The sequence below is a fragment of the Saimiri boliviensis genome, chromosome 2 (assembly GCF_048565385.1).
Source record: "Saimiri boliviensis isolate mSaiBol1 chromosome 2, mSaiBol1.pri, whole genome shotgun sequence".
Taxonomy (NCBI): domain Eukaryota; kingdom Metazoa; phylum Chordata; class Mammalia; order Primates; family Cebidae; genus Saimiri; species Saimiri boliviensis.
The window spans coordinates 60393804-60418337 of NC_133450.1; the positions used below are offsets into that span (position 1 = coordinate 60393804).

At 34.3% G+C, this 24534-nt stretch overlaps 1 protein-coding gene across 16 annotated transcripts in view; it reads left to right on the forward strand.

Annotated features, from left to right (window-relative positions):
• The window catches only part of MIPOL1 (mirror-image polydactyly 1), a 377605-nt gene that overhangs the window by 334039 nt on the left and 19032 nt on the right, over positions 1-24534 (forward strand). Inside the window, exon 13 of one of the 16 annotated variants that reach the window (XM_010334930.2) lies at positions 9956-13293. The exons of the other annotated variants lie outside the window; for them this stretch is intronic. Within the exon in view, the coding sequence (XP_010333232.1) occupies positions 9956-10022 (67 nt within the window). The 3' untranslated portion in view covers positions 10023-13293. Of the gene's footprint in view, positions 1-9955; positions 13294-24534 lie in introns of those variants that run through there. 16 annotated transcript variants of the gene reach the window in all.

Below are 24534 nucleotides of genomic sequence, written 5' to 3' on the forward strand. Positions count from 1 at the left end.
TACAATATACCAAGTTTTTCCTAAATATTTTAGCTAAATTGAGTGAATGAGAGGCAACATGAATCAAGATAAGAAATACTGAAACATGCGTAAGAGCTAAAAGTTTTGTTTTAAATATGCTGAGTATCATATGCCAATGGTATAAGCAAGAGGAGACGTCTTGAAGGCAGTTGGATGAGTCTAAAACTCAGAAGAGCCGGGCTCGGTGGCTCAAGCCTGTAATCCCAGCACTTTGGGAGGCCGAGGCAGGTGGATCACGAGGTCAAGAGATCGAGACCATCCTGGTCAACATGGTGAAACCCCGTCTCTACTAAAAATACTAAAAATTAGCTGGGCATGGTGGCGTGTGCCTGTAATCCCAGCTACTCAGGAGGCTGAGGCAGGAGAATTGCCTGAACCCAGGAGGCAGAGGTTGCGGTGAGCCGAGATCGCGCCATTGCACTCCAGCCTGGGTAGCAAGAGCGAAACTCCGTCTCAAAAAAAAAAAAAAAAAAAACTCAGAGGAGAATTTCGAGAAAGGGGTCTAGATTTGGAAGTTATGAGGATTTAAGTGTCATCAAGGGAGCAAAGTGTAAAGAAAAGATGATAAGATACATCAACATTAAAAATACCAACAAAAGAGCAACCATAGTGATAAAAGAAACAAAAATTATTTTTAAAGTCGTCTCACCCTTCTGATTGAAAGAGGGTAAGAGCTTTGATATTAATAGGAAATCCTAAGTGTAGCATTTTTAGTGACTTTGTCGCCCCTTATTATATTAATAACATCCAGGCTAAGAGTCAAATCAAGAACACAATCTCTTTTACATTAGTCACACACAAAAAATGGACACAAACAGATGGAAAAACATTCCATGCTCCTGATTAGGAAGAATTAATATTGTGAAAATGGCCATACTGCCCAAATAATTTATACATTCAATGCTATCCCCATCAAACTACCACTGACCTTCTTCACAGAACTGGAAAAAAACACCTTAAACTTCGTATGAAACCAAAAAGAGCCCGCATAGCCAAGACAATCCTAAGCAAAACAAACAAACAAACAAAAAACCAAAGCTGGAAGCATCATGCTATCTGACTTCAAACTATACTACAAGGCTACAGTAATCAAAACAGCATGGTACTGGTACCAAAACAGAGATATACACCAATGGAACAGAACAGTGGCCTCAGAAGTAATGCCACACATCTATAACCATCTGATCTTTAACAAACCTGACAGACACAAGCAATGGGTAAAGGATTCCCTGTTTAATAAACAATGTTGGGAAAACTGCCTAGCCATATGCAGAAAGCTGAAACTGGACCCCTTACTTATACCTTATACAAAAATTAACTCTAGATGAATTAAAGATGTAAACATAAGAACTAATGCCATAAAAACTCTGGAAGAAAACCTAGGCAATACAATTCAGGACATAGGCATAGGCAAGGACTTCATGACTAAAACACCAAAATCAGTGGCAACAAAAGCCAAAATAGACAAATCGGATCTAATTAAACTTAGCTTCTGCACAGCAAAATAAACAATCATTAGAGTGAACCAGCAACCAACAGAATGGAAAATTTTTTTTGCAATCTACCCATCTGACAAAGGGCTAATTCTAGAATCTACAAAGAACTTAAACAAATTGACAAGAAGAATACACACAACCTTATCAAAAAGTGGATATAAACAGACACTTTTCAAAAGAAGACATTTATGCAGCCAACAAGTATATGAAAAAACACTCATCATCATTGATCATTCGAGAAATGCAAATCAAAACCACACTGAGATACCATCTCATGCCATTTAGAATGGCAATCATTTGAAAATCTGGAAACAATAGATGCTGGAGAGGTTGTGGAGAAAAAGGAATGCTTCTACACTGTTCGTGGGAGTGTAAATTAATTAAACCATTGTGGAATACAGTGTGGCAACTTCTCAAGGATCTCGAAATAAAAATACCATTTGACCCAGCAATCCCATTACTGGGTATATACCCAAAGGATTATAAATTGTTCTATTATAAAGACACATGCACATATATATTCATTGTGGCACTGTTTACAATAGCAAAGACTTGGAACCAACCCAAATGCCCATCAATAATAGACTGGACAAGAAAATATGGCACATATACACCATGGAATACTATGCAATCATAAAAAAAAGATGAGTTCATGTCCTTTGCAGGGACATGGATGAAGTTGGAAACCATCATTCTCAGCAAACTGACACAAGAACAGAAAACCAAACACCACATGTTCTACTCATAAGTGGGTGTTGAACAATCAAAACACATGACACAGGGAAGGGAACATCACACACCAAGGCCTGCTGGGGGGTGGGGGAATCTAGGGGAGGGAAAGCAGAGAGTTGGGGGGATTGGGGAGGGATAACATTAGGAGGAATACCTGAAATACCTAATGTAGATGATGGAGGGATGGATGCAGCAAACCACCATGGCATGTGCATACCTATGTAACCATCCTGCATGTTCTGCACATGTACCCCAGACCTTAAAGTATAATTTTAAAAATGAAATACCTAGGAATACATGTAACCAGGGAAGTGAAACATCTTTACAAGAACTGCAAAATGCTGCTCAAAGAAATCAGAGATACTGCTAGGTGTGGTGGTTTAAGCCTGTAATCCCAGCAGGCTGGGAGGCTAAGATGGGAGGATTCATTGGGCCCAGGAGTTTGAGACCAGCCTGAGCAACATGGTGAAACCTTGTCTCTAAAAAAAAAAAAAAAAAAAAAATACAAGAAATTCATTTGGCATAGTGTAGCATGTCTGTAGTCCCAGCTACTTGGAAGGCTGAGACAGGAGGATCACTTGAGCCTAGGAGGTCAAGGCTGTAGTGAGCCATTATTATACCACTGCACTCCAGGCTGGGCAACACAGTGAGACACTGTCTCCAAAATAAATAAAAAGGCTGGACACGGTGGTTCATGCCTGTAATCCCAGCACTTTGGGAGTGGGAGGCTGAGGTGGGTGGATCACTTGAGGTCAGGAGTTCATGACCAGCCTGGCTAACATGGTGAAACCCCATCTCTACTAAAACTACAAATATTAGGCAGGCAAGGTGGTGCAAGCCTGTAATCCCATCTACTTAGGAGGTTGAGGCAGGAGACTTGCTTGAAGCCAGGAGGCAAAGGTTGCAGTGAGCCAAGATGGAGCCACTGCAGTCCAGCCTGGGTGACACAGCAAGATTCTGTTGAAAAGAAAAGAAAAGAGAAAGCAAGGAAGGGAGGGAGGGAGGGAGGGAGGAAAGAAAAAAAAAGAGACTACACAAATAAATCGAAAAACACCTCATGCTCAAGAATTGGAAGAATTCGTATTGTTAAAATTGCCATACTGCCCAAAGTGATTTACAAATTTGCTATTCCTAGCAAACTACCAACATCATTCTTCATGGAATTAGAAAAAAAAATTCATATGGAACCAAAAAAGAGCCCAATAGCCAAAGTAATCCTAAACAAAAAGAAAAATGCCAGATGCATTATACTACCTGACTTCAAACTATACTATAAGGCTGCAGTAAAAAACAGCATGGTACTGGTACAAAAATAGACACACAGGCCAATAGAACAATAGAAAACTCACAAAAGCTGCACACCTACACCCACCTTTTTTTGTTGGCCTCAACAAGGCCGACAAAAACAAGCAATGGGGAAAGGGCTTTCTCTCTATTCAATCAACAGTGCTAGGATAACTGGCTAGCCATATGCAGAAGAATGAAACTAGATCCTTATCTTTCAATCTGCACAATGATTAAATCAAGGAGTGATTAAATACTTAAATTTAAGACCTCAAACCATAAAAATCCTAAAAGAAAACCTATGAAATATTCTGGACACATGCTCTGGCAAAGAATTTTTGGCCAAATCCCCAAAAGCAATTGCAACAAAGTAAAAAAAAAGATAAGCAGGGACCCAATTAAACGAAAGAGCTGCTGCACAGCAAAAGAAATTTTCAACAGAGTAGACAGATAACCTATAGAATTAAAGAAGATATTTGCAAACTATGCATCTGTCAAAAGTCTAACGGCCAGAATCTATGAGGAACTTAAAGCAACAAGCAAAAAACAACCTCATTACAAAATGGGCAAAAGACATGAACAGACACTTCTCAAAAGAAAGCATACAAGGGCCAACAAAAATTTTAAAACAGTTCATCATCACTAATCATCAGAGAACTGCAAATCAAAGCCACCTTGAGAACCATCTCACACCAGTGAGAATGGCTATTATTAAAAAGTTGAAAAACAACAGATGCTGGCAAGTCTGTGGAGAAAAGGGAACACTTATACACTGTTGATAGGAATGTAAATTAGTTTAATCCCTCTGAAAAGCTGTTTGGAGATTTCTCAAAGAACTTAAAATAGAACTATCATTCAATCCAGCAATCCCATTACCAGGATTTATTTTCAAAGGAAAATAAATCATTCTCCCAAAAAGACATATGCTCTCATCTGTGAATTGCTGTTCTATTCACAATAGCAAAGACATGAATTGAACCTAAGTTCCCATCAGTAGTGGATTAGATAAAGAAAATGTGGTACATATATATTGTGGAATACTACACCGCTAAAAAAGAGAATAAAATCATGTCCCTTGCTGAACACTGTGCATTCACGGACATAAACAGCAGACATTGAAAACTATAGAGAGTGAAAGGGAAAGATGGGGCCATGGGTGGAAAAACTACCTACTAGGTACTATGCTTACTACCTAGATGATAGGATTTGCACCCCAAACCTCAGCATTATGCAATATATCCAAGTAACAAATCTGCACAGGAACCCCTTTTATCTAAAAGTTGAAATTAAAAAGGAAGAAATTAAAATCATGCCACTGTACACAGGAAATAGTTAAAATCTGTTATTTGCTATAACACAATTTCTAAATAAATTTCAAAAATATGTACAGCTATTTTTAGTTGGAAATCCTATTTTTTCAATTAACGTTATTTTTATATGTTCTATGTAATTACATCTCATGCATGTACTATAATGGAATGCATAGTTTTTCATCAAGTAGGTTAACAATAAGTTGTTTACCAATTTGCTTAATTGGCTTATTTCACTTAGTTCCAGTTTTCTTTCTTTATTTTATTATTATTATTTTTTTTAAGAGATAGGGTGTCACTATGTTGCCTAGGTAGGCCTCAAACCACTAGACTCAAGTGATCCTCCTGTATCAGCCTTTAGAGTTTAATAAATTGTGTTGGGGAAACTGCCTAGCCTTCTGCAGGAAGCTGAAACGGACCCCTTCCTTATACCTTATACAAAAATTAACTCCAGATAGATTAAAGATTTAAACATAAGAACTAACACCATAAAAACCCTAGAAGAAAACCTAGGCAACACCATTCAGGACATAGGCACAGGCAAGGACTTCATAACTAAAACACAAAAAGCAATGGCAACAAAAGCCAAAATAAACAAATGGGATCTAATTAAACTCCAGAGCTTCTGCAAAGCAAAATAAACAATAATTTTTTGTATGACTAATGTAAAAGAGATTATGTTTTTGATTTGACTCTCAGCCTGGATGTTATTAATATAAGATGTAATTCTACTGATTGTTGTGCATTGATTTTGTATGTTGACACTTTAAGTAAGTCATTTCTCAGTTCTAGGGTCCTTTTCTCAGAGTCATTAGGGTTTTCTAGGTATAGCATCATATTTTTGATGAAGACAGGTTGAAATCTTCTTTCCCTATTTGGATGCCTTTTATTTCTTTATCTTGCCTGATTGCTCCCTCTAGGACTTCCAATACTGTATTGAAAAGGAGTGATGAAAGAGGGAATCCTTGTCTTTTTCCGTTTCTCAACGGGAATAGTTCCAGCTTATGCCCATTCAGTATGATGTTGGCTGTGTGTTTGTCATAGATGGGTATTATTATTTTGAGTTATAGCTCTTTTGATGCCCAGTCTGTTGAGGGTTTTTATTGTGAAGGGATGTTGGATTTGATTGTAAGCTTTTATGGCGTCTACTGAGATGATCACATGGTATTTTGCCTTTAATTCTGTTTATGTGGCAAATCACATTTATTGCTTTGCCTATGTTGAACTAGCCTTGCATCCCAAAAACAAAGCTTATTTGGTCATGGTGTATTGACCTTTTGATGTGCTACTGGATTCAGATTGCTAATATTCTGTAAAGAATTTTTTACATCTTCGTCAGGAATATTGGCCTACAGTTTTCTTTTCTCGTGTGTCTCTCCCAGATTTTCATATAAGGCTAATGCTGGCTTCATAGAATGGGTTAGGGAGGAGCTACTCCTCCTCAATTGTTTGGAATAGTTTCCAGTAGGATTGATACCAGTTCTTCTTTATATGTCTCATGGAATTCAGCTGTGCATCCATCCAGTCCAGTGTTTTGTTGTTGTTGTTGTTGTTATTGTTGTTAGTAGATCTTTTATCACTGATTTATCTGATTTTTCTATTCCTATAGATTTTCTAATTTGTGTGCATAGAGTTGTTGATAGTATTTTCTGATGATTTTTTATATTTCTATGGGATCAGTTGTAATATCATCTTTGTCATTTCTGATTGTACTTATTTAGATCTTCTCTCTTTCTTTTGTTAATCTAGCTAGCAGTCTATCAGTCTTGTTTATTTTTCTGAAAAACCAACTTGGTTTCATCAGTCTTTTGTATGGGTTTTTGCATCTCAATCTCATTTAGCTCTTCTCTAATTTTAGGTATTTATTCTCTTCTGCTAGCTTTGAATTGGCTTATTCTTTTATTTCTAGTTTATTTAGATGCAGTTAGATTGTTAATTTGAGATCCTACAATTACTTGATGAAGGTGTTTAGCACTATAAACTTTCCTTTTAAAACTGCTTTAGCTGCATCCCAGAGATTTTAGTAATTTGTGTACCTATTTTCATTACTTTTAAAGAATGTTTTGATTCTGCCTCAATTTTGACGTTTACCCAGGAGTTATTTAGGAGGAAGGTGTTTAATTCCCATGTATTTGTGTAGTTTGAGAGATCTTCTTGATTTTGATTTGTATTTTTAATACACTGTGTTGAGAATGTGCTTGATATGATTTCATTTTTTTAATTTATGAGGACTTGCTTTATGACTGAACATATGGTTGATCTTAGAATATTTTTTTTGTACAGATGAGAAGAACGTATGATCTGTGGTTGTGACTTAATTATAACGTGTTGCTACTAAAATACCAGATGAAACACACCAGCAAATATGTCCCCAATTAAACTGAATAACTTGAGGAAAAATTTTTTATTATGCTGCTAAGACAAATAGTCCATTAACCTGTAATGTGAAATTTGTAGGTCTATAGTAACTCAACCCCTAATGGAAATAGCGCTGAACTAAAAACAAGGAAACCAGGACCAGGTTTATCACTGGTTTTACCTCACAACCTTGTATAAGGATTTACTTGTCTGTTCTTCAGTTTCTTCATATTTAAACTAGAGAAATCCTAATCCTAGCTCTAGCCCTTTTCCTGTTTCATGAAGCTGTTGGGAAGATATCACTGAGTAATATTTAAAGCAGCTGGAGCATATTTTAGTATGCTACATAATGTTTTCAGAACATTATTGATTTGGACAGTAAGAATAGCCTGCAGGCAAATCCTGCAAGGTGCTTCAGCAGACGCAGATGTCTACCTTCCTGTTGGCACAGCCCATGTTTGGCAGGTGTATTCCATTCCTTACAGGAAGGAATAGGTGCTTCTTTGTATTACAGGAGTCAGTAAGCTTTCACAAAATTAAGTAATTGACATTTTTCTCATTTCTGAGATCAAATTTTCATAAATCATTCAACCTGGAAAAATTGAGAAAGTAGTTGATCTGGTAATTGTTGAAATATAATGAAGACATCGCAAAATATGATATTTAAGTATTTCCTCCTAATCTTTTACCTTAACAAGATATGAGTTCTAAATGGAAAGATGTCCTAATGTAGAAAAAGGAAACAAAAGTAAGATGAACCTGTCTGTAAAGGAAAAGCCAGAAGAAGCACAACACAGATTCATCTCAGTAATTTGGGATCCCATTGATTCTGGATTTGTAGTAACAATAATAACTAGACAAAATAGAGCTTACGTTTATGTTATGAAGAAGATTTTTCTTATTAGTAATATAAATTATATTATGAAGAAAGGATACATTTAGTCAACTTGCAAGTGCTATTTTCTGGCTTTTAACAATATATACAAAGAAATGCTACTAATGTCTTAAAATAATTTCTACTGGAAACTATTTAATGGTATTTCAAGTTACTATTAGATTTTAACAATAAACTTAAAATTGTATAGTGTAGTTCTATAATTCATACTAACATTTTTCTTTACCCTCATCCACAATTCAAGTTAATTAAACTTTGCCTTAAAGGATTCATGTAGTCCTGTGAGTCATAATATTCAGAGTGTGTAAGGTGGCACTAGTTTTTAAACACTAGGGAAGGTCCAAGTATTACAGACTAATCTAAGAACACAGTGAGTTTTCTAATGACTCTTCTTGTTCAGGTACTTGCACCACTTGACTGTTTTAGTGGATATATACCATTTACATATAATTTGCATTTTAGAAAAGTTTGCAGTAATAAACTCAGGCAAGATTTGCCTTTTTACTCTAAGATCATTGCTGTCTTTCTTAAAGCAAAGTTTTTTGATGCACTGAATTATTTTGTTTCATTTTCCTGTTTTTTGTCAACAGAATTCTTGATAGATGCAAAATTACCCATAAACTTCAGCTAGTTTTCAGCATTATATGCAGTTGATTTGTCCATTCCTTACTGAAACTTCCAAGTCATCTAAACCAGAATGTATGACACTAAGAATGCCCTCATTCCTTTAGTGCCTAGCTCTGTGGTGTGTTTATTTGCAAAGGACCCTCATGCATGGATCCATATAAATGAGGCAAACTGTGAAGCAGGCTAGACTGTGCCGATTGCCAGTCTTTGAGAGAGGATGATTGTGTATATGAAAACTGCTAGGCATGATATTTACTTATAGGGAAGATTTCTGTGTGTATAACATGAAGCAAGATTTTTGGTTGAGGTTTTATGCCTCCAGTAAAGAAAATAAAAGAAGAAAACCAATTAATGGTCTGATTCTATCATCCTTTGTCAAGCAAAACTCACTGATCCACATGAATATGACCTCCTGCTCATAGAGTAGTGTAAGAACGCTGCAGTAGTCTAAGAACACTGCAGAATGGACTTCTGAACTTTTGACTCTCTTTTCAATTTAATTGACAAGTTTTTAATCAACTAAAAATCATTTTATTTGACTAAAAAGTCTATGTAGGTAATTTCTAGTGTATTTATGATACTCAGAGATAGAAACTTGTTTATTAATTAGAACAAAAAGTCTTGTTTTATTAGTATCACATCATTGTTTATGCTTAAATTCTTTCCAAGCTACTGTAACTTGAAATTTTTCCCACCTAGCCACATAATTTCTAGCTTTATTTTTATCAGCCAATTCTGTGAAAAAGAAGGGAATTTAGTACATAGAACTAAATACTGTATAAGTATACAGTATACTTACATACAATGAATCACTTATCTAAGTAAAAGGTGAAAGATTGCTGGTATTTCCGTTTTGAAATGTGCTTTTCTTAATTAAAAATCAGTTTATTCTACATTTAATATACAATCCTGTCATTGCATAGTAAATTATTCATTCACAACCTTAATGCAAATAGGTAAATGTATCAAAATGAGTATCATACAAACTTTGTGTGGCTTCTGATGCTGACATAATTCAAGAATCTGGGTTAAAGTTTGTGTCATTGCTGGTTTTTTTAACCTCAGATACTTGGCAGTCTGTACCAGTGTCTCTCACAGTAATGCTTTGTTTCTTAACATGACTGTGAGGACTGCTTGGTCACAGGCAAATACTGTCCTTTATCAGCCAAGATATTTTTAACAATAACTGCACTTTTTTCCTCTTTCTCACCCCCACCCCAACCCCAACTTAGGTTGGAAAGGCTGGTGGATGTGCTGAGGAAGAAGGTTGGAACCGGGACCATGAGGACAGTGATCTGACTGAAAAAAATGACAGTCTGGGGAAGCGATCACATCTGGTGACCAGGCTGCTTCATTCAACACTGTGTAAACACTAAAGCCTTAACTTAGCAAACAGTTGTTAGAAGTGGGACACTCCAACCACATTCCAAGCTGAGATAAAATCAAATCACAAATGTTTAACCACTTTGCTGCTGACTTGAGTTATTTATCCAAATATATTAACTACAGACTTTTACCAATAGGTAGCTATAAGGTTACAGCTTATTTTGTAACTATTTTATATCTCAATATCTTTAATATAAATCTTTCTACAGAGAGATCATTATAGAAACATGTTAAAGTTGGTTAAGATCGTATCTTTACATATGGCCCTTTCTGAATCAAAGTGCGGCAAAGTAAATATTGTCTAAGCTTTAATCCACTGTGTTAGGTCAAAACTTCAAATAAATGCATTTTTCAATATAGGGTATATTTCTTAAATGATGAGAGAGGCTTAAACATGAGCGTATAGTCTTCCTTCAATGCATGTATGTAATCTTTATTAGTATTAAAAAATATTAAATATAGATCCCATGAATTAAATGTATAATTTTTTAAATAAGAGATGGATACATTAAAATACATTCATTAAGGCATGATTTTTTGTTTCACTACGAATAATGCAAACTGTTTTCAATAAAAAAGGGAGATTGTTAATGTATACTTATAAATTCACATTGTCAGTATTTTTTAATGTTGGGTCTGAATAATTAACTCTACCTAAGCTTTAATAATTGCCAAGTCTCTGTAATTTTTGCTTGAAAATTAGCATGCCTCCATCTTAAAAGAGACCACCAAACCTGTTAAGTATTCTTACTGTTTATCTTATTTTTAATTACCATTTTATTTTTGTTGTGGAGGAGAAGAGGAATCCAATAAAAATTATACAAAAAAAATTATAATGTAGAAATATAAGAACTTAGAAAAAAGTAAACTTGCCATTTGTTTAAGGTTACCTGCTTCTTATTTACGAAATAAAATAGTTACAGCATAGCAGTCACTTCTATTCATATGAAGTTATGAATAGAACTGAGATTTTTATGTAATTGACTGTAGGCAAAGTATTTTTATTTTTTTGGATTAAAACAGATGAAAGTCCAAGAGGAAATGACTGTGCCTGGAACAGGATGAAATAGACAAGTAGAGATTTAATTAGTGAAAGTTTTGTAGGCAAGGAAAATTTTTTCTAAGTCTATACATTTTTAATTTATCTATAAGATTGAGCTAAATTAGCTGCCATTGCCTATTTACAGGATAAGTACATCCAGGACAATTATTGTGCCATTCTTTCATATGTCATAGTAGATTATACATTTGAATTATTTTTACTTCACAGAAAAAATGTAAGTTACTTTGTCATAGATAACGAAAGAATCATAATGCTAACAAACTATTTCTTCCTTATTAAATCTGTATCCATTAAAGTAATTTTTTAACTATGAGACTTAGAAAATAAGGGACAATGGGAGTTTAAAATAAACTAATGTATTTTTCTCTATAGTCCTAAAGAGAATTATATCCTCTTATAGACCAGAGACTCTATAATACAGAAATAGGTAATGATTTGATCATACAGGGAGTCTTGTCTCTGGGCTGTATTTGAAAGTTGTAACAGCTCCCTATGTGAAGAAACAACATCTTTAAAGTCATCTGGGAGGTTCAGGTAAGTAAAGAAAAACCATTTTTGTCACAAAATGATCCATTCTTGATCCCTCTTAAAATAAATTACAAGTATACTTGAATTTTTAGTTTAATTCTGAAAACAGACGAACTTTTCTTGAGTTATTTTGTCTGAGACTTTAGAAGACACAAAATATAGTATAAAGACATTTCACAATTTCCAAACAAATCTTTCTACACTTAAATGATCAAATTAGAATAACCAATTCCAATAATTAATATGCAGAACTTTTGTAGACTATGATATTATAAAGTTAAATTCACAAAATAATTCTAACATTCACTATTGTTCAGTATAGGTAATCTCCCAAAAATATCCTCTTCAAAATGAGTTATTCACAAAATTTCAATGAGTTGTCTACAAAATTTCAAATGCAAAGTATTACAGCCAAATATTATCTTAATTAATTTCATACACTTAAAAATGTCCATCAACACTATGTCATCTGGTCTTTATATATTTTTTCTGTATGGAGGAATAGCCTCGCTTACTGAAGATAGGTTCTCTATATATTCAACAATAATGCAACTTCAGAAGTATTCCACACTGCTGAGAAATGTTGCTTTGAGTTTGCTTTACACATCATCAAGTCTAATTTCTTAGTATCAGGAGAATTCACTTCTTCTTGTAAAAATAAGTAATTCACAGGAAACATTTGTAGCACTTGATGATTTACAAAGTCCTTTTACATCTGTTTTTCTTTTTCATTTGATCGTATCAACAACCATATAATAATAATAACAATTTTTATATATAACCCATATAATAGTGATGGCAATGATAATTTTAGTATTACTGTAATTATAATTATTGTTACTTTCATTCTACCAATGAGGAGACAGACTCAGTAAGCCTTAGAATTTGCCAAGTACGGTCTAGCACTTAGAAATAAGATCTTACAACCATACTCCATGCAACTATGAGTCTCTAAACCTCTCTGTAAGAAAAAAAAAAAATTCAAAGTAAAGATTTTAACTCTTTCAATTTCTGTTGTTACAGTACCATTTCTTTCATATACCTACATACAAATTCGCTAACAATCAAAAGATTGTACGCATTTCTTTCAATAAAGTACAATAATGTGAACTGCATATGTAAATAGCATCACATTTTTACCACCTTCCTATGGTATTACAGTGGCAGCATGCTTTGCCTCAGCCTTCAATAATTAGAAATACTGTGACAATTCATTTCTAATAAAACATAGTATGAGTCTCTTTGTACTATTTTTGATTTGTCCTGATGCTAAAACCTATCAGCTTAGGTTTAAAACTATTTTTAATTTGTCCTGATGCTAAAACCTATCAGTCTAAACTTCAAGGCTCTATCTCCTAGAGCAATTATTAGAGCTAAGACCAGTTATAAGCAAAGTTATTGGTTATAAGCAAGGTATAAGCAGTTAAAGCAAAGTTATTAATTATGAATATATGAGAATTTAAAACTTTATAAATAAATTAGAAATTTATTAATGTATTTTAAACACTTTATGAAGTAAAATATTTTGCTTACTTTTTTCATTGATAAAGTTGATCCTTTGTATGTTTCCTTATTCAAATAAACTCAATCATCTTATCAGGTCATTTATTTATATAATTATTTTATTAAAAAGCTAGAAGATTAAAGATGTATACCTTTAATATTGGATATAGCTTCATAGAAAAGCATTTTATAGGTACTATTCTTAAAGATCACAATTATTTTTAAAGTTTCCATTTTCAAATAGTTGCGATTAATAAAGCATTGTATGATGAAATAGCCATGGCTTATACATTTTTGTCTTTTTTATGCAGATTTTTACTGATTTTATTGTGTTGTTGGTAACTAGTATTTACAACTAAACTGTCTATTCATGTTTTACACAAACATATATATATATATGCACATAGATGCATTTACCTTTTCAAAAACTGATTTATAAGTCAACTGTTAGGCTCCAGTGATTTCAGTGTTTTGTTCGTGTTTTATTGGAAATGCACGTGGTTTCTGAGGCTTTAAACAAATACATGGAATGGTTGAAAGATTTATTTTGCTCGTGCTTAGCTAAATATGTCATCTCTAGAAAAGATATGAGGTTTGTTTTGGCACTGTTTTAAAAACTCAAATATTTTAAACATTTGTTAAGTTGGAGCTTGCACATTTAATCTAGCAGCATACGTTCCAGAAGAGCATCTCAAGTTACCAATTTTTTTGGTAATTCTTTTACTAGAATAATCTTTTTTGAAAATGTTTTCTTGTGCTCGCTTTGGCAGCATATATACTGAAATTTCTTTAAAAAGCTTTTCTTTTTTAATTATGTGTTTTAGCGTAAGTTAAGTTAAACTTCTATAGGTTGAATTTTTTTTTCTTTTTTTTTCTCTTTTTTTTAAATTGCATTTTAGGTTTTGGGGTACATGTGAAGAACATGCAAGATTGTTGCATACATACACTCATGGCAGTGTGATTTACTGTCTTCTTCCCCATCACCTATATCTGGCATTTCTCCCCATGCTATCTCTCCCCAGCTCCCCACCCCCCACTGTCCCTCCCCTATTTCCCCACAACAGACCCCAGTGTGTAGTGCTCCCCTCCCTGTGTCCATGTGTTCTCATTGTTCAACACCCGTCTATGAGTGAGAACATGTGGTGTTTGATTTTCTGCTCTTGTGTCAGTTTGCTGAGAATGATGGTTTCTAGGTTGAATTTTTTAATGTAGGACTCCATAAGTAGAATTTAACAATGATAAATGTGTATTTTTGATAATCATTAAAATATTGTATACAATGATACTCCTTTGCAGAAGTCTTAATATGCTTAATTTTTAATCTGATTGTTTTCTAAATATAGTTTTGGTGTATACTATTATTTTAGAAGCCACCAATTTTGGACTATCTGATTATTTAAAAAGATGTATTTTAATGCACAAACTCAAATCTCTAAAATACATGTTTATTTTGTATTCAGATAAAAATCCCCTATTGCAAATCCTACACATATTTCAATGCAATTCTTATACATTGATCTTAATCAAATTTTTAAGTGTACAATCCTGAAGAGAGTGTATTAAATATGCACTATAAAATATACTGCAGTAAGGAAACAGATTAAGTTCACTGTCAAACTGTCTGACTTCCTTAACAAATTTAATAAAGATAAATGTCAATATGAACAAATTTGTTAGGTACCTTAGGAATCTTTCAAAACTATTTAGATATAAAATAAAATTATAGTAATAAAATATTAAAGATAAATATTATTTTCAGTGAATATGGTTAGAAAGAACCTAAGAAAGAAGATGAAATTAATTAAGAAATCATAGACTGACTCAAATCTACCATAAAGCGTCTCTACTAATTTTGGAATATGTACATGGAATTTTGTGTCAATAGCTGAAATCTAAAAACAATGTTTCTCTTCTGTTTGATTATTTAATCATGATAAGGTAAATGTAAACAGACTATGTATCACCTGGAGTGAACTTAGAATTCATATCTTAGAGTACATGACTAAAAGAGGAATAAAGTGGAGCTGGGCACTAGGTGTCTTTGGGGGCAAAGATTCTATGAACTGGTAATATTTAAAATATCACATTACTTTGTTAAATTATTGTTTCACCATGTATGGCCTTTGTGGTTTGTCACACATTTTACTTCTTCAATGCATATAATTGTAACTTTTTTAAACTTTAAAAACTTAATTATGTTTAAGAAAAATTTTAAAATAAGAATGAACATATGTCATATTTACTCATGTATTTACCATTTCCAGTGCCCCCCTCCTTTTTTTTTTTTTTTTGCATATATCCAGGTTTTGACCTAGTACTGTTTTTCTTATATATTTTCTGATGATAAGTATTTATCATCTATATACTAGTGCAGAACTGTTGGTTCAACTTTTGTATGTCTGAAAATGTGACTCTGTTTCTGCCTTCATTCTGTGTGGGAAAAAAAATTACTGCATGTAGAATTTGAGGTTAACAGTTTTGCAGGATTTTTTCCAGTATTTTAAAGATATTGGTCTAATACTTCTGGCTTGCTTTGTTCCTGCTGTCATTCTTACTGTTATTCTCTACATTATGTATCCTCTGACTGCTTTAAAGATTTTCCCCTTGTCACTTGTTTTAACCAATTTGATTATGATTTATAATATAGATTTCTGCATGTTTCTGTGCCTGTGGTTTGCTGAACTTCTTGGATCCATGAGTTTGTAGTCTATCAAAAAATTTCAACCACTACTTTTTTCAATATTTCTCCCTATCTCTTTTTTTTCTTTCTCTGGAACTACCATTCTCTGGATATTAGGCTACTTAAAGTTGTTTTACAGCTTGTTTATGCTTCATTATTTTTTTATTTTTATGGTTATGTAGCAGGTATATATATTAATGGTGCACATGAGATATTTTGATACAGGCATACAGTGCATAATAACATCAGGGTAAATGGGGTATCCATCACCTCAAGCATTTATCCTTTTTATTACAATTAATTATATTCTTTCAGTTATTTTAAAATATACAATAATTATTGACTAATTATCTTGTGCTACATGTCATCTTGTACAAAAATTAGATCTTATTCATTCCATCTAACTATATTTTTATTATATTTTCATTTTTTCTCTGTTTCATTTTGGATAGTTTCTATTGCTTTGTCTTCAAGTTTACTCATCTTTTCTTTTGCAGTGTCTAATGTGTTGTCAATCCATCTTTTTCTTCCAGACGTTGTATTTTTCATCTCTATAAGTCAGAATTTAGTTTTTAAAATTTTTTATGGCTCTCCTTAACTTGTTCATGCTTTACATTATCTTCAAGAACATGAAACATATACAGTGGTTTTACTTCTTTGGTTTTAGTGACCCACAACTAACCACTGTCCGAAAATAGGTAAGTATAGTACAATAAGATACTTTGAGAGTGAAAAGCTACATTCACGTGCCATGCCTTTTATTACAGTACATTGTTATAATTATTCTATTTTATTATTAGTTATTATGTGTAATCTCTTACTATGCCTAGTTTAGAAATTAAACTTTATCATAGAAATGTACATATACAAAAAATATATATATGGGATTCAGTACTATCCTTGGTTTCAGACATCTACTGAGGGTCTTGGAATGTATCACCCAAGCTGAGAAGAAGGGATTGCTGTAGTAACTGTTTTAATGTTCTTGTTTGTTAATTGTATCATCTATGTAACTTGCAAGTCTGTTTCTATTGATTGATTTTTTTCTTACCATAGATTATATTTTTCTGCTTTGCATGCTGGCAACTTTTTATTGCAGTTACTGTAAATTTTATCTTGTTGAGTGCTGTATATTTTTGTATTTCTTTAAAATGTTTTGAGTTTTGTTCAGGAATGCAGTTACGTTACTTGGAAACAGTATGATACTTTTTTTTAAATTGCATTTTAGGATTTGGGGTACATGTGAAAAACATGCAAGATTGTTGCATAGGTACACACATGGCAGTGTGGTTTGCTGCCTTCCTTCCCCTCACCTATATCTGTCATTTCTCCCCATACTATCTCTTCCCACCTCCCCACCCTCCCGTCACTCCCCCGTTTCCCCCCAACGGACCCCAGTGTATAGTGCTCCCCTCCCTGTGTCCATGTGTTCTCATTTTTCAACACCCGCCTATGAGTGAGAACATGTGGAGTTTGATTTTCTGCTCTTGTGTCAGTTTGCTGAGAATAATCGTTTCCAGGTTCATCCATGTCCCTATAAAGGACACGAACTCATCGTTTTTGATGGCTGCGTAATATTCCATGGTGTATACGTACCACATTTTCCCTATCCAATCTATCATCGATGGGCATTTGGGTTGCTTCCAGGTCTTTGCTATTGTAAACAGTGCTGCGGTGAACATTCGTGTGCATGTGTCCTTATAGTAGAATGATTTATAATCCTTTGGATATATACCCAGTAATGGGATTGCTGGGTCAAATGGGATTTCTATTTTTAGGTCATTGAGGAATTGCCACACTGTCTTCCACAATGATTGAACTAATTTACTCTCCCATCAACAGTGTAAAAGTGTTCCTATTTCTACACATCCTCTCCAGCATCTGTTGTCTCCAGATTTTTTAATGATCGCCATTCTCAGTATGATACTTTTAAGGCTGTTTTAACTTTGATAGGCAAGACCAAAACAGCTAGTCTACAGCAGAGTTTTCCACACAAGCAAGGCAATCCCCTTCTGAATATATTACCTTATATTCTTTGTGGTATATGATTTATCTACTCCAATTTGTCACAACAGAAACCATTCCTAATCAGGTGTGAGTTTAGGTCATTGTTTTGCCTTTTCTTTCCTGGTGGTTTTTACCCTGGCCTTGCTAGTCGCTGACATATGTGTGCTGATCAAAACTCAAAGGAAGACTCAAGGAATGCTCTACAACTCTCCAGAGCTTGCTCATTTGCTCTCCTATGCATGTGCTTTCTCTCTCTTTCTCTCTCTTTCTCTGTGCAGCCCTCTCCTCTGCTTAGAATTTCTCCTCTTCAGTACTCTGAGCTGTAAATTCTGTCTTCCCTGGTGTCCCCAGATTCTCAATTCTGTGTCCTCAATTCAGGGAGACTTCCAAGCTTTGTTTTCGTTGCCCCTCTCCACACCCTGTAAATTCTCCAGACGATAAGCTGGGGCAATCATAAGATTCACTTCATTTGTTTGATTCACTGTATTGAATTGCCTATTGTCCAAAGCTCAAAAACATTGTTTCACGTATTTTCACTATTGCTTTTTGTTTGGTTGGTGTTGATTTTTGTTTTATTGCTGTTGGGTTTTTTTGTTGTTGTTGTTTCTTAAAAACAGTGGCAGGATAAATCTGGTCCCTGTTATTCCATGGTAGTCAATAGTGTAAGTCCTTCTATAGATATTTTAATATGCCATCCTGTTAATGTCTAGCTTCTCTCTTACCTGTCTAGAAATCAGCTATCAGTCTTATTGTCTCCTTGAAGTAAACTTTTTTGTTTCTCAGATTGCTTTTTACATTTTTTGTTTTACTATTTTTTTTTGGCAGTTTGATTTTATGCCTTGATGTGGTCTTCTTTTTATAGTTCTTGCTTGAGTTCAGAGTCCTTAGTAAATCTCTGTCTTCATCTTTTGTCAATTTTAGAACATCTTTAGTCAATATCCCTTTCTCCTCCTGAGACTTCAGTTACATATATGTTAACCTTTTCACTGTGTTCCCATATTTTCCATTCTTTTTCTTTTTTAATTCTATGTGCAACAGTTTTGATTTTTTTTTTTTTTTTTTTTTTTTTTAAGATACGGACTCTTGCTAGGTTTCCCAATCTGGTCTTGATCTCCTGGTCTCTAGCAGTCCTCCCATCTTAGCCTCCAGATGTGCTAGGATTGCAGGCATGAGCCACTATACCCAGCCAATTTTGAATTTTTTAAATTACCTGTCTTTTATTTTACTAAGCTTATCCTCTTTGAAAGCCATCTATTGAATTCTTAACTTTAGGTTTTGAATTTTTATATTCTACAATTTCATTTTTCTTTTGTGTATGTTCTAATTCTCTGGTGAAATACTCATCTTTCTAAATCATTTTCTTCCCCCTTTGCCTCTGTTTTCTTGAACATGCTGGTCATAGTTACTTTTAAGTCCATGCCTATTAACTCCAATACCTGAATTATGTCTGGGTCTTTCTCTATTGACTGTTTTGTCTCTTGGCATGCCTATTAATTCTTGATTGAATGTAATATAACCTGAACCTCCAGATGATTTTGTCTTCCTCCAGAAAGGATTTATCCTTTACTATCCTGGTATGACTGAATGAAACCCAGTCACCTTTATCCAATAAGGTACTGTGTTGACTTGAAGCTGGGTTCCAGTTGGAATAAGGATCATTTTTCTGGTTTGCTTCGTTTCTTGTTGCATAGTTCACTAGGGCTTTCAGTGGGTGAAAGTGATATCTTCACTGAGCTTTTTTAGAAATTCTCATTTTAGCTTCTTTAATCTCTCACTTCAGACATCTCAGAATTTGCAAGTATCTTGAAAGGAGAACTAGATATGTGTTTCAAGCCCTTTAAGTCTCCAATTCTGTCCCTCCAGCCCTGCAAAATTGCCCAAAGCTCTGCTAGTTTCCCTATTCCTAGAAGCACTCTTCTGCTAGGACAGAGCCCACATTATCAATTCCCTCATCTTCACCCAGAACCAGCAAATGCCTCCACGGGAAAAGTAGCTGCAGATCATCAGTTTACCTCTCTGTTGTTCTCCTAGTGGTCTTTATTTTAGACCCTCTTCGATACTTTTAAACAAATACTGTTTTTTGTACTTTATTTAGCTTTTCTAGTTGTTTTTGCTTGGCACACTGGTCTATCACAAACTCTTCTGTTCTGTCTGGCAGCAGAAATACAGTGAGTTTTAAATTTCCTTATTATACTTTTCATTTCTGGAGGTTATATTTTGTTCATACCCAAAAGCATATGATTATTTTTAGAGTTCCTGTCTCATATTTTTTATTTCCTTTTTATTTTCTTATATATTTTAAATATATGTATTTAATTCTTAATTTCTGATAATTTTGACATGTCAAGAATTTGCTGCTCTAATTTTTGTCTGTTATTTCTACTAGCCATATTTATTTTGCCTTACTTCATTAAATGTTTGGTGATTCATTAATGTGAGCTTACATCTTCTTAGAATTATTCTCTATGGAGTTTTCAAAGCCTGGGTTAAAGGTGGGTTCCTCCATAGAGCTTTGCATTTGCTTCTACCAGTCACTTGGAAACATGTTGGATAACTTCTAAATCTTAATTTGACTTTTATTAAGCGTTAGGTAATGTTAATTTTGGTTGAAAATCCACAGAGGAGCTGGCCTATGGTTATAAAATTCATAGTGGAAATTTTTTTTTTAATCCTTCATTCATAGCCTGAGTTCAAGATTTCTCTCCCCAGATGGGTTCTGGCTTTGTCCTTTGTCCCCTGCTGCATTACAAGGCCACGAAAACCCAAGCTCAACTTTACCTTATGATAAGACAAATGCTTTCAAGGTGAAAATTGCCTTTTGTACTTTTTTTTTTTTTTTTTTTTTTTGAGACGGAGTTTCGCTCTCGTTACCCAGGCTAGAGTGCAATGGCACGATCTCGGCTCACTGCAACCTCCACCTCCTGGGTTCAGGCAATTCTCCTGCCTCAGCCTCCTGAGTAGCTGGGATTACAGGCACGCACCACCATGCCCAGCTAATTTTTGTATTTTTAGTAGAGACGGGGTTTCACCATGTTGACCAGGATGGTCTCGATGTCTTGACCTCGTGATCCACCCACCTCGGCCTCCCAAAGTGCTGGGATTACAGGCTTGAGTCACCGCGCCTGGCCTGCCTTTTGTACTTTACTTACCACTCAGGGTTCCATTTTACTTAGGTTTGGGTCTCAGAGTATTCCTTATTGACTGCCAACGTATTGATGAATTTGAAGATGTTTTTCATTTTCTAACATTTTTAGTTGCTTACTACAGGAGGTACCAGGTCCATCATAGCAGGAAACAGTAGTCAAGATTGAATGTTATTAAATCTATACATACAGAGAGAGAGAGAGAGAGAGAGAGAGAGAGAGAGAGAGACAGAGAAAGATAATTGCACTGCTAATAAAATGTTCTTAATTTAGTATCACTTGTATGCATGATTAAAATGAGCAGATAGTAAATTTACTTTCCAAGATCCATAATTGGAGCTCTTTGTCTCCACCAGTAGCTACAAGCAGTTTTTCATTAAAGAAAAGAAAATGATTGAATAATCCAAATTAGCCTGGGCAAGAAAATTGACAGCTGCCTAAAATGAAATGTTTGACTTATGAGCCATGTGCCGCTTTGGTTTATCTGCAGCCAAAAGGTTCAGAATCCTTATTCAATTAACCACGTTGCTTGGGAGGGCCTGGTTGCCCTGAATAAGTGCTGCCTGGTGATGAGTAAGAGGTATCCGTGACACACAAGTTCAGACCTTGCAACTCTGTTTTTGTTGTTTGAACTTTCTTCTCTGTTGTAGCTAGGGATCCAGCATGGAATTTAAACACTTGTGTGGTAACTCCATTCCTTCAAGCCATTGTGTTGTTAAGCTCTAGCTAACGAACTTTTAACACTGGCTCCATGTAAGGCAAGACTTAGAAAACAGCAGCAATCAACATTTTTAGTTTTATAATTAAGATTATATTATTTATATGTCTTCACGCAACTAAGATGCTCTTGGCTCCGTAAACCAACTGGTCCCTAAAAAGGTAGCCTTTAAAATATATATGTGAAAAGTAAAGAAATAAACCAAAGTGCACTAACAAAATTAAAAGGTAATTTTCATTTCAAAAATCATACCTACTGTGACAGAAACTTCAAAAAGTACACCTGTTTTAAAACTTAGGAACTTTGCCTAAAATAGAGGAACCATAATTGTACAAAATTTTGAAAAGGTGAGAATTGCCAAATGCACCAGTCATGTATACTTTATCTCATGTGGCCCTTTTCATCCATGACAATGTTTTTTGTTGCTTAGGGAGATCCTCCTGATAATGTCACAAAGAATGTCTCTCAGACCCATATAGATTAGGTACACATTGGCTTGCTAAGAACAAGCTTTTCTTTAAAATAGTTGCTTCTAACTATAGTATCTTGAGTCTAAAAACCAAGTGACTGAAAGACAAGAGACTGAATTTCTTCTCTAACTCATAAACCAGTTCTGAAGATACTTCTGTGGGAGAAAATTCAAATATATTTTGAGCAATTATATAATAATTTGACATAAAATATCTCAGTGTTATTTCTTTGAAGAAAAATTGCACTTTATTTGAGTGTATATACTGATTACTAATTTCTTAGTATGTTATAGTCTCAGCATTTTGCAAAATTAGATTTGCTTTTTGCATCTTAAACTGTGGTCATATTATAAAGAGTAGTTGTATAATTTTATTTAGGTGACATAGAGTAATGTAGGAATGTGAATATGTAATCGTTGTCAAAAAGAAGTGAGAAAAAGCTTTTTAAATCAGAAGTTTTCTTTCAGTTAAAGCTTCAATTATATCACAGCAATAATTTATTTCTGCTTTTATAAATAAAAAACTTTCATAAATTGCAACAACTTTTTAAGAAATATAGTTAGTTTTATATGGCAGATAGTATTTTCTATACATTTTAGGAAAATTCTCTGGGCCCATGTTGCATTTTTTACAAAGCCAGTTGCCCAGATTATATAAAGAAGTTCTATGCCACGTTTTGTTGTCTTATGAATGGCAAGAAAGTTAATAAAAGTGACTTTTATTCATAACATACTAATATCATTTCAGTTCCTGCCCTATATTTTCACTCTTTGATTCATTTGCTCTTTTAACCGTCTACTCAGTCAAATCCACCTCCGCTTGTTTAAATCCAATTCATACATCAAGAACACTTATGTACCACCCACTACATGAAGCTTTCCCTAATTCCCTACTGCCACCCCATCACCAAGTTGTAGTTAATCTCCCTTCTGTTTGCCATATAGCTCTTTCTTCATCTCTCTATTAGGGCAGTTACTAAGTTTTCTCTTCGTTTCAGTATTCCTTTACTATTTCCCATTAGAATTCAAGCTCCTGAAGATGAGAAATTCAGTCTTGTTCATATTTCTTTGTACAGGTAAATGCTTGATGAATAATCATTCTTGTTTAATGATGAAACCTGAATTTTTAAACTATTTTAATTTTCTAAACATTTATGTGATGTGCTTAAGTATTTTTCCCATAACAGTGATGTTAAAATATACAATTATGTGAACTTATCTAGCACCTGGCACCTTACCAGGTAAAACATTGTACTTACCTAAATACTGTAACCTTTTAACCATAATCAATTAACCAATTTAAAGTGAAGGGTTGTGGGGGTTTGGGGGGTTGTTAATTTTTTTTTGGTTTGGTTTGGTTGTGTGTGTGTTGTGGTTTGCTTTTTTTTGTTTTTGTGGGGGGTGGGGGATGGGTGGTTATTTTGCTTTTTTGAGAGAGGTTCTTACTCTGTCACCCAAGCTGGAGTACAGTGTTGTGATCATAGCTCACTGCAGCCCTAAGTTCCTGGCTCAAGTTATCCTCCCACCTGAATCTCCCAAGTAGCTGGGACTGCAGGCACACACCATCAGTCTGGCTCATTTCTTTTTTTAATGTTTTGTAGAGAGAGGATCTCCCCATATTGCCCAGGCTGGTCTCAAACTCCTGGATTCAAGCAATCCTCCTGCTTGGCCTCCCAAAGTGCTGGGATTGTAGGCATGAGCTACCACACCCAGCCTTGGTTTGTTCTTTTAATCCACACTTCTTATGTAACTGTTAAATATTGGTCCTCTGCAGTCCAAAGTTTGAAATTTTACTCCTTGATGAACTGAAGACTCGTTTTATTTTGTTGACTGCAAAGTTTATACAAAATTTCCCGATGAGAAAATAGGCAATTTAAATCCTTATTGAAAAATAGTAATAACTACATTGTTTTTCCAAATCCAGGCAAGGAGAAGGAGAGTGCAAACAATGCATAAACCAGTGTAAATGGTTTGGATGTCCTCTCATGTTGCTGCATCCACTTTAAATCATGATTTCAAATTCAGTGGTCCCTCATTTTCTACAAATGACCAAAGTTATATGAGTTCTTATGACTTTGATATACTTTCTTGAGATTTTACTTTCTGGTTATTTATTATTCTTTCAATACCCAAGTCATATTTTAAGATATGTGAGAGCAAAAATAAATTATGCACAAATATTACCTATCAAACTATAGCTTCAAAAACATATTTGGTTACTAATATTATTTTGTCTCTGATTCAGACTCTACCAGTTTTCATCATGTAATTTGTTGAATGATGATCCTAAAGCTTAAAAACATGCCTATCATTC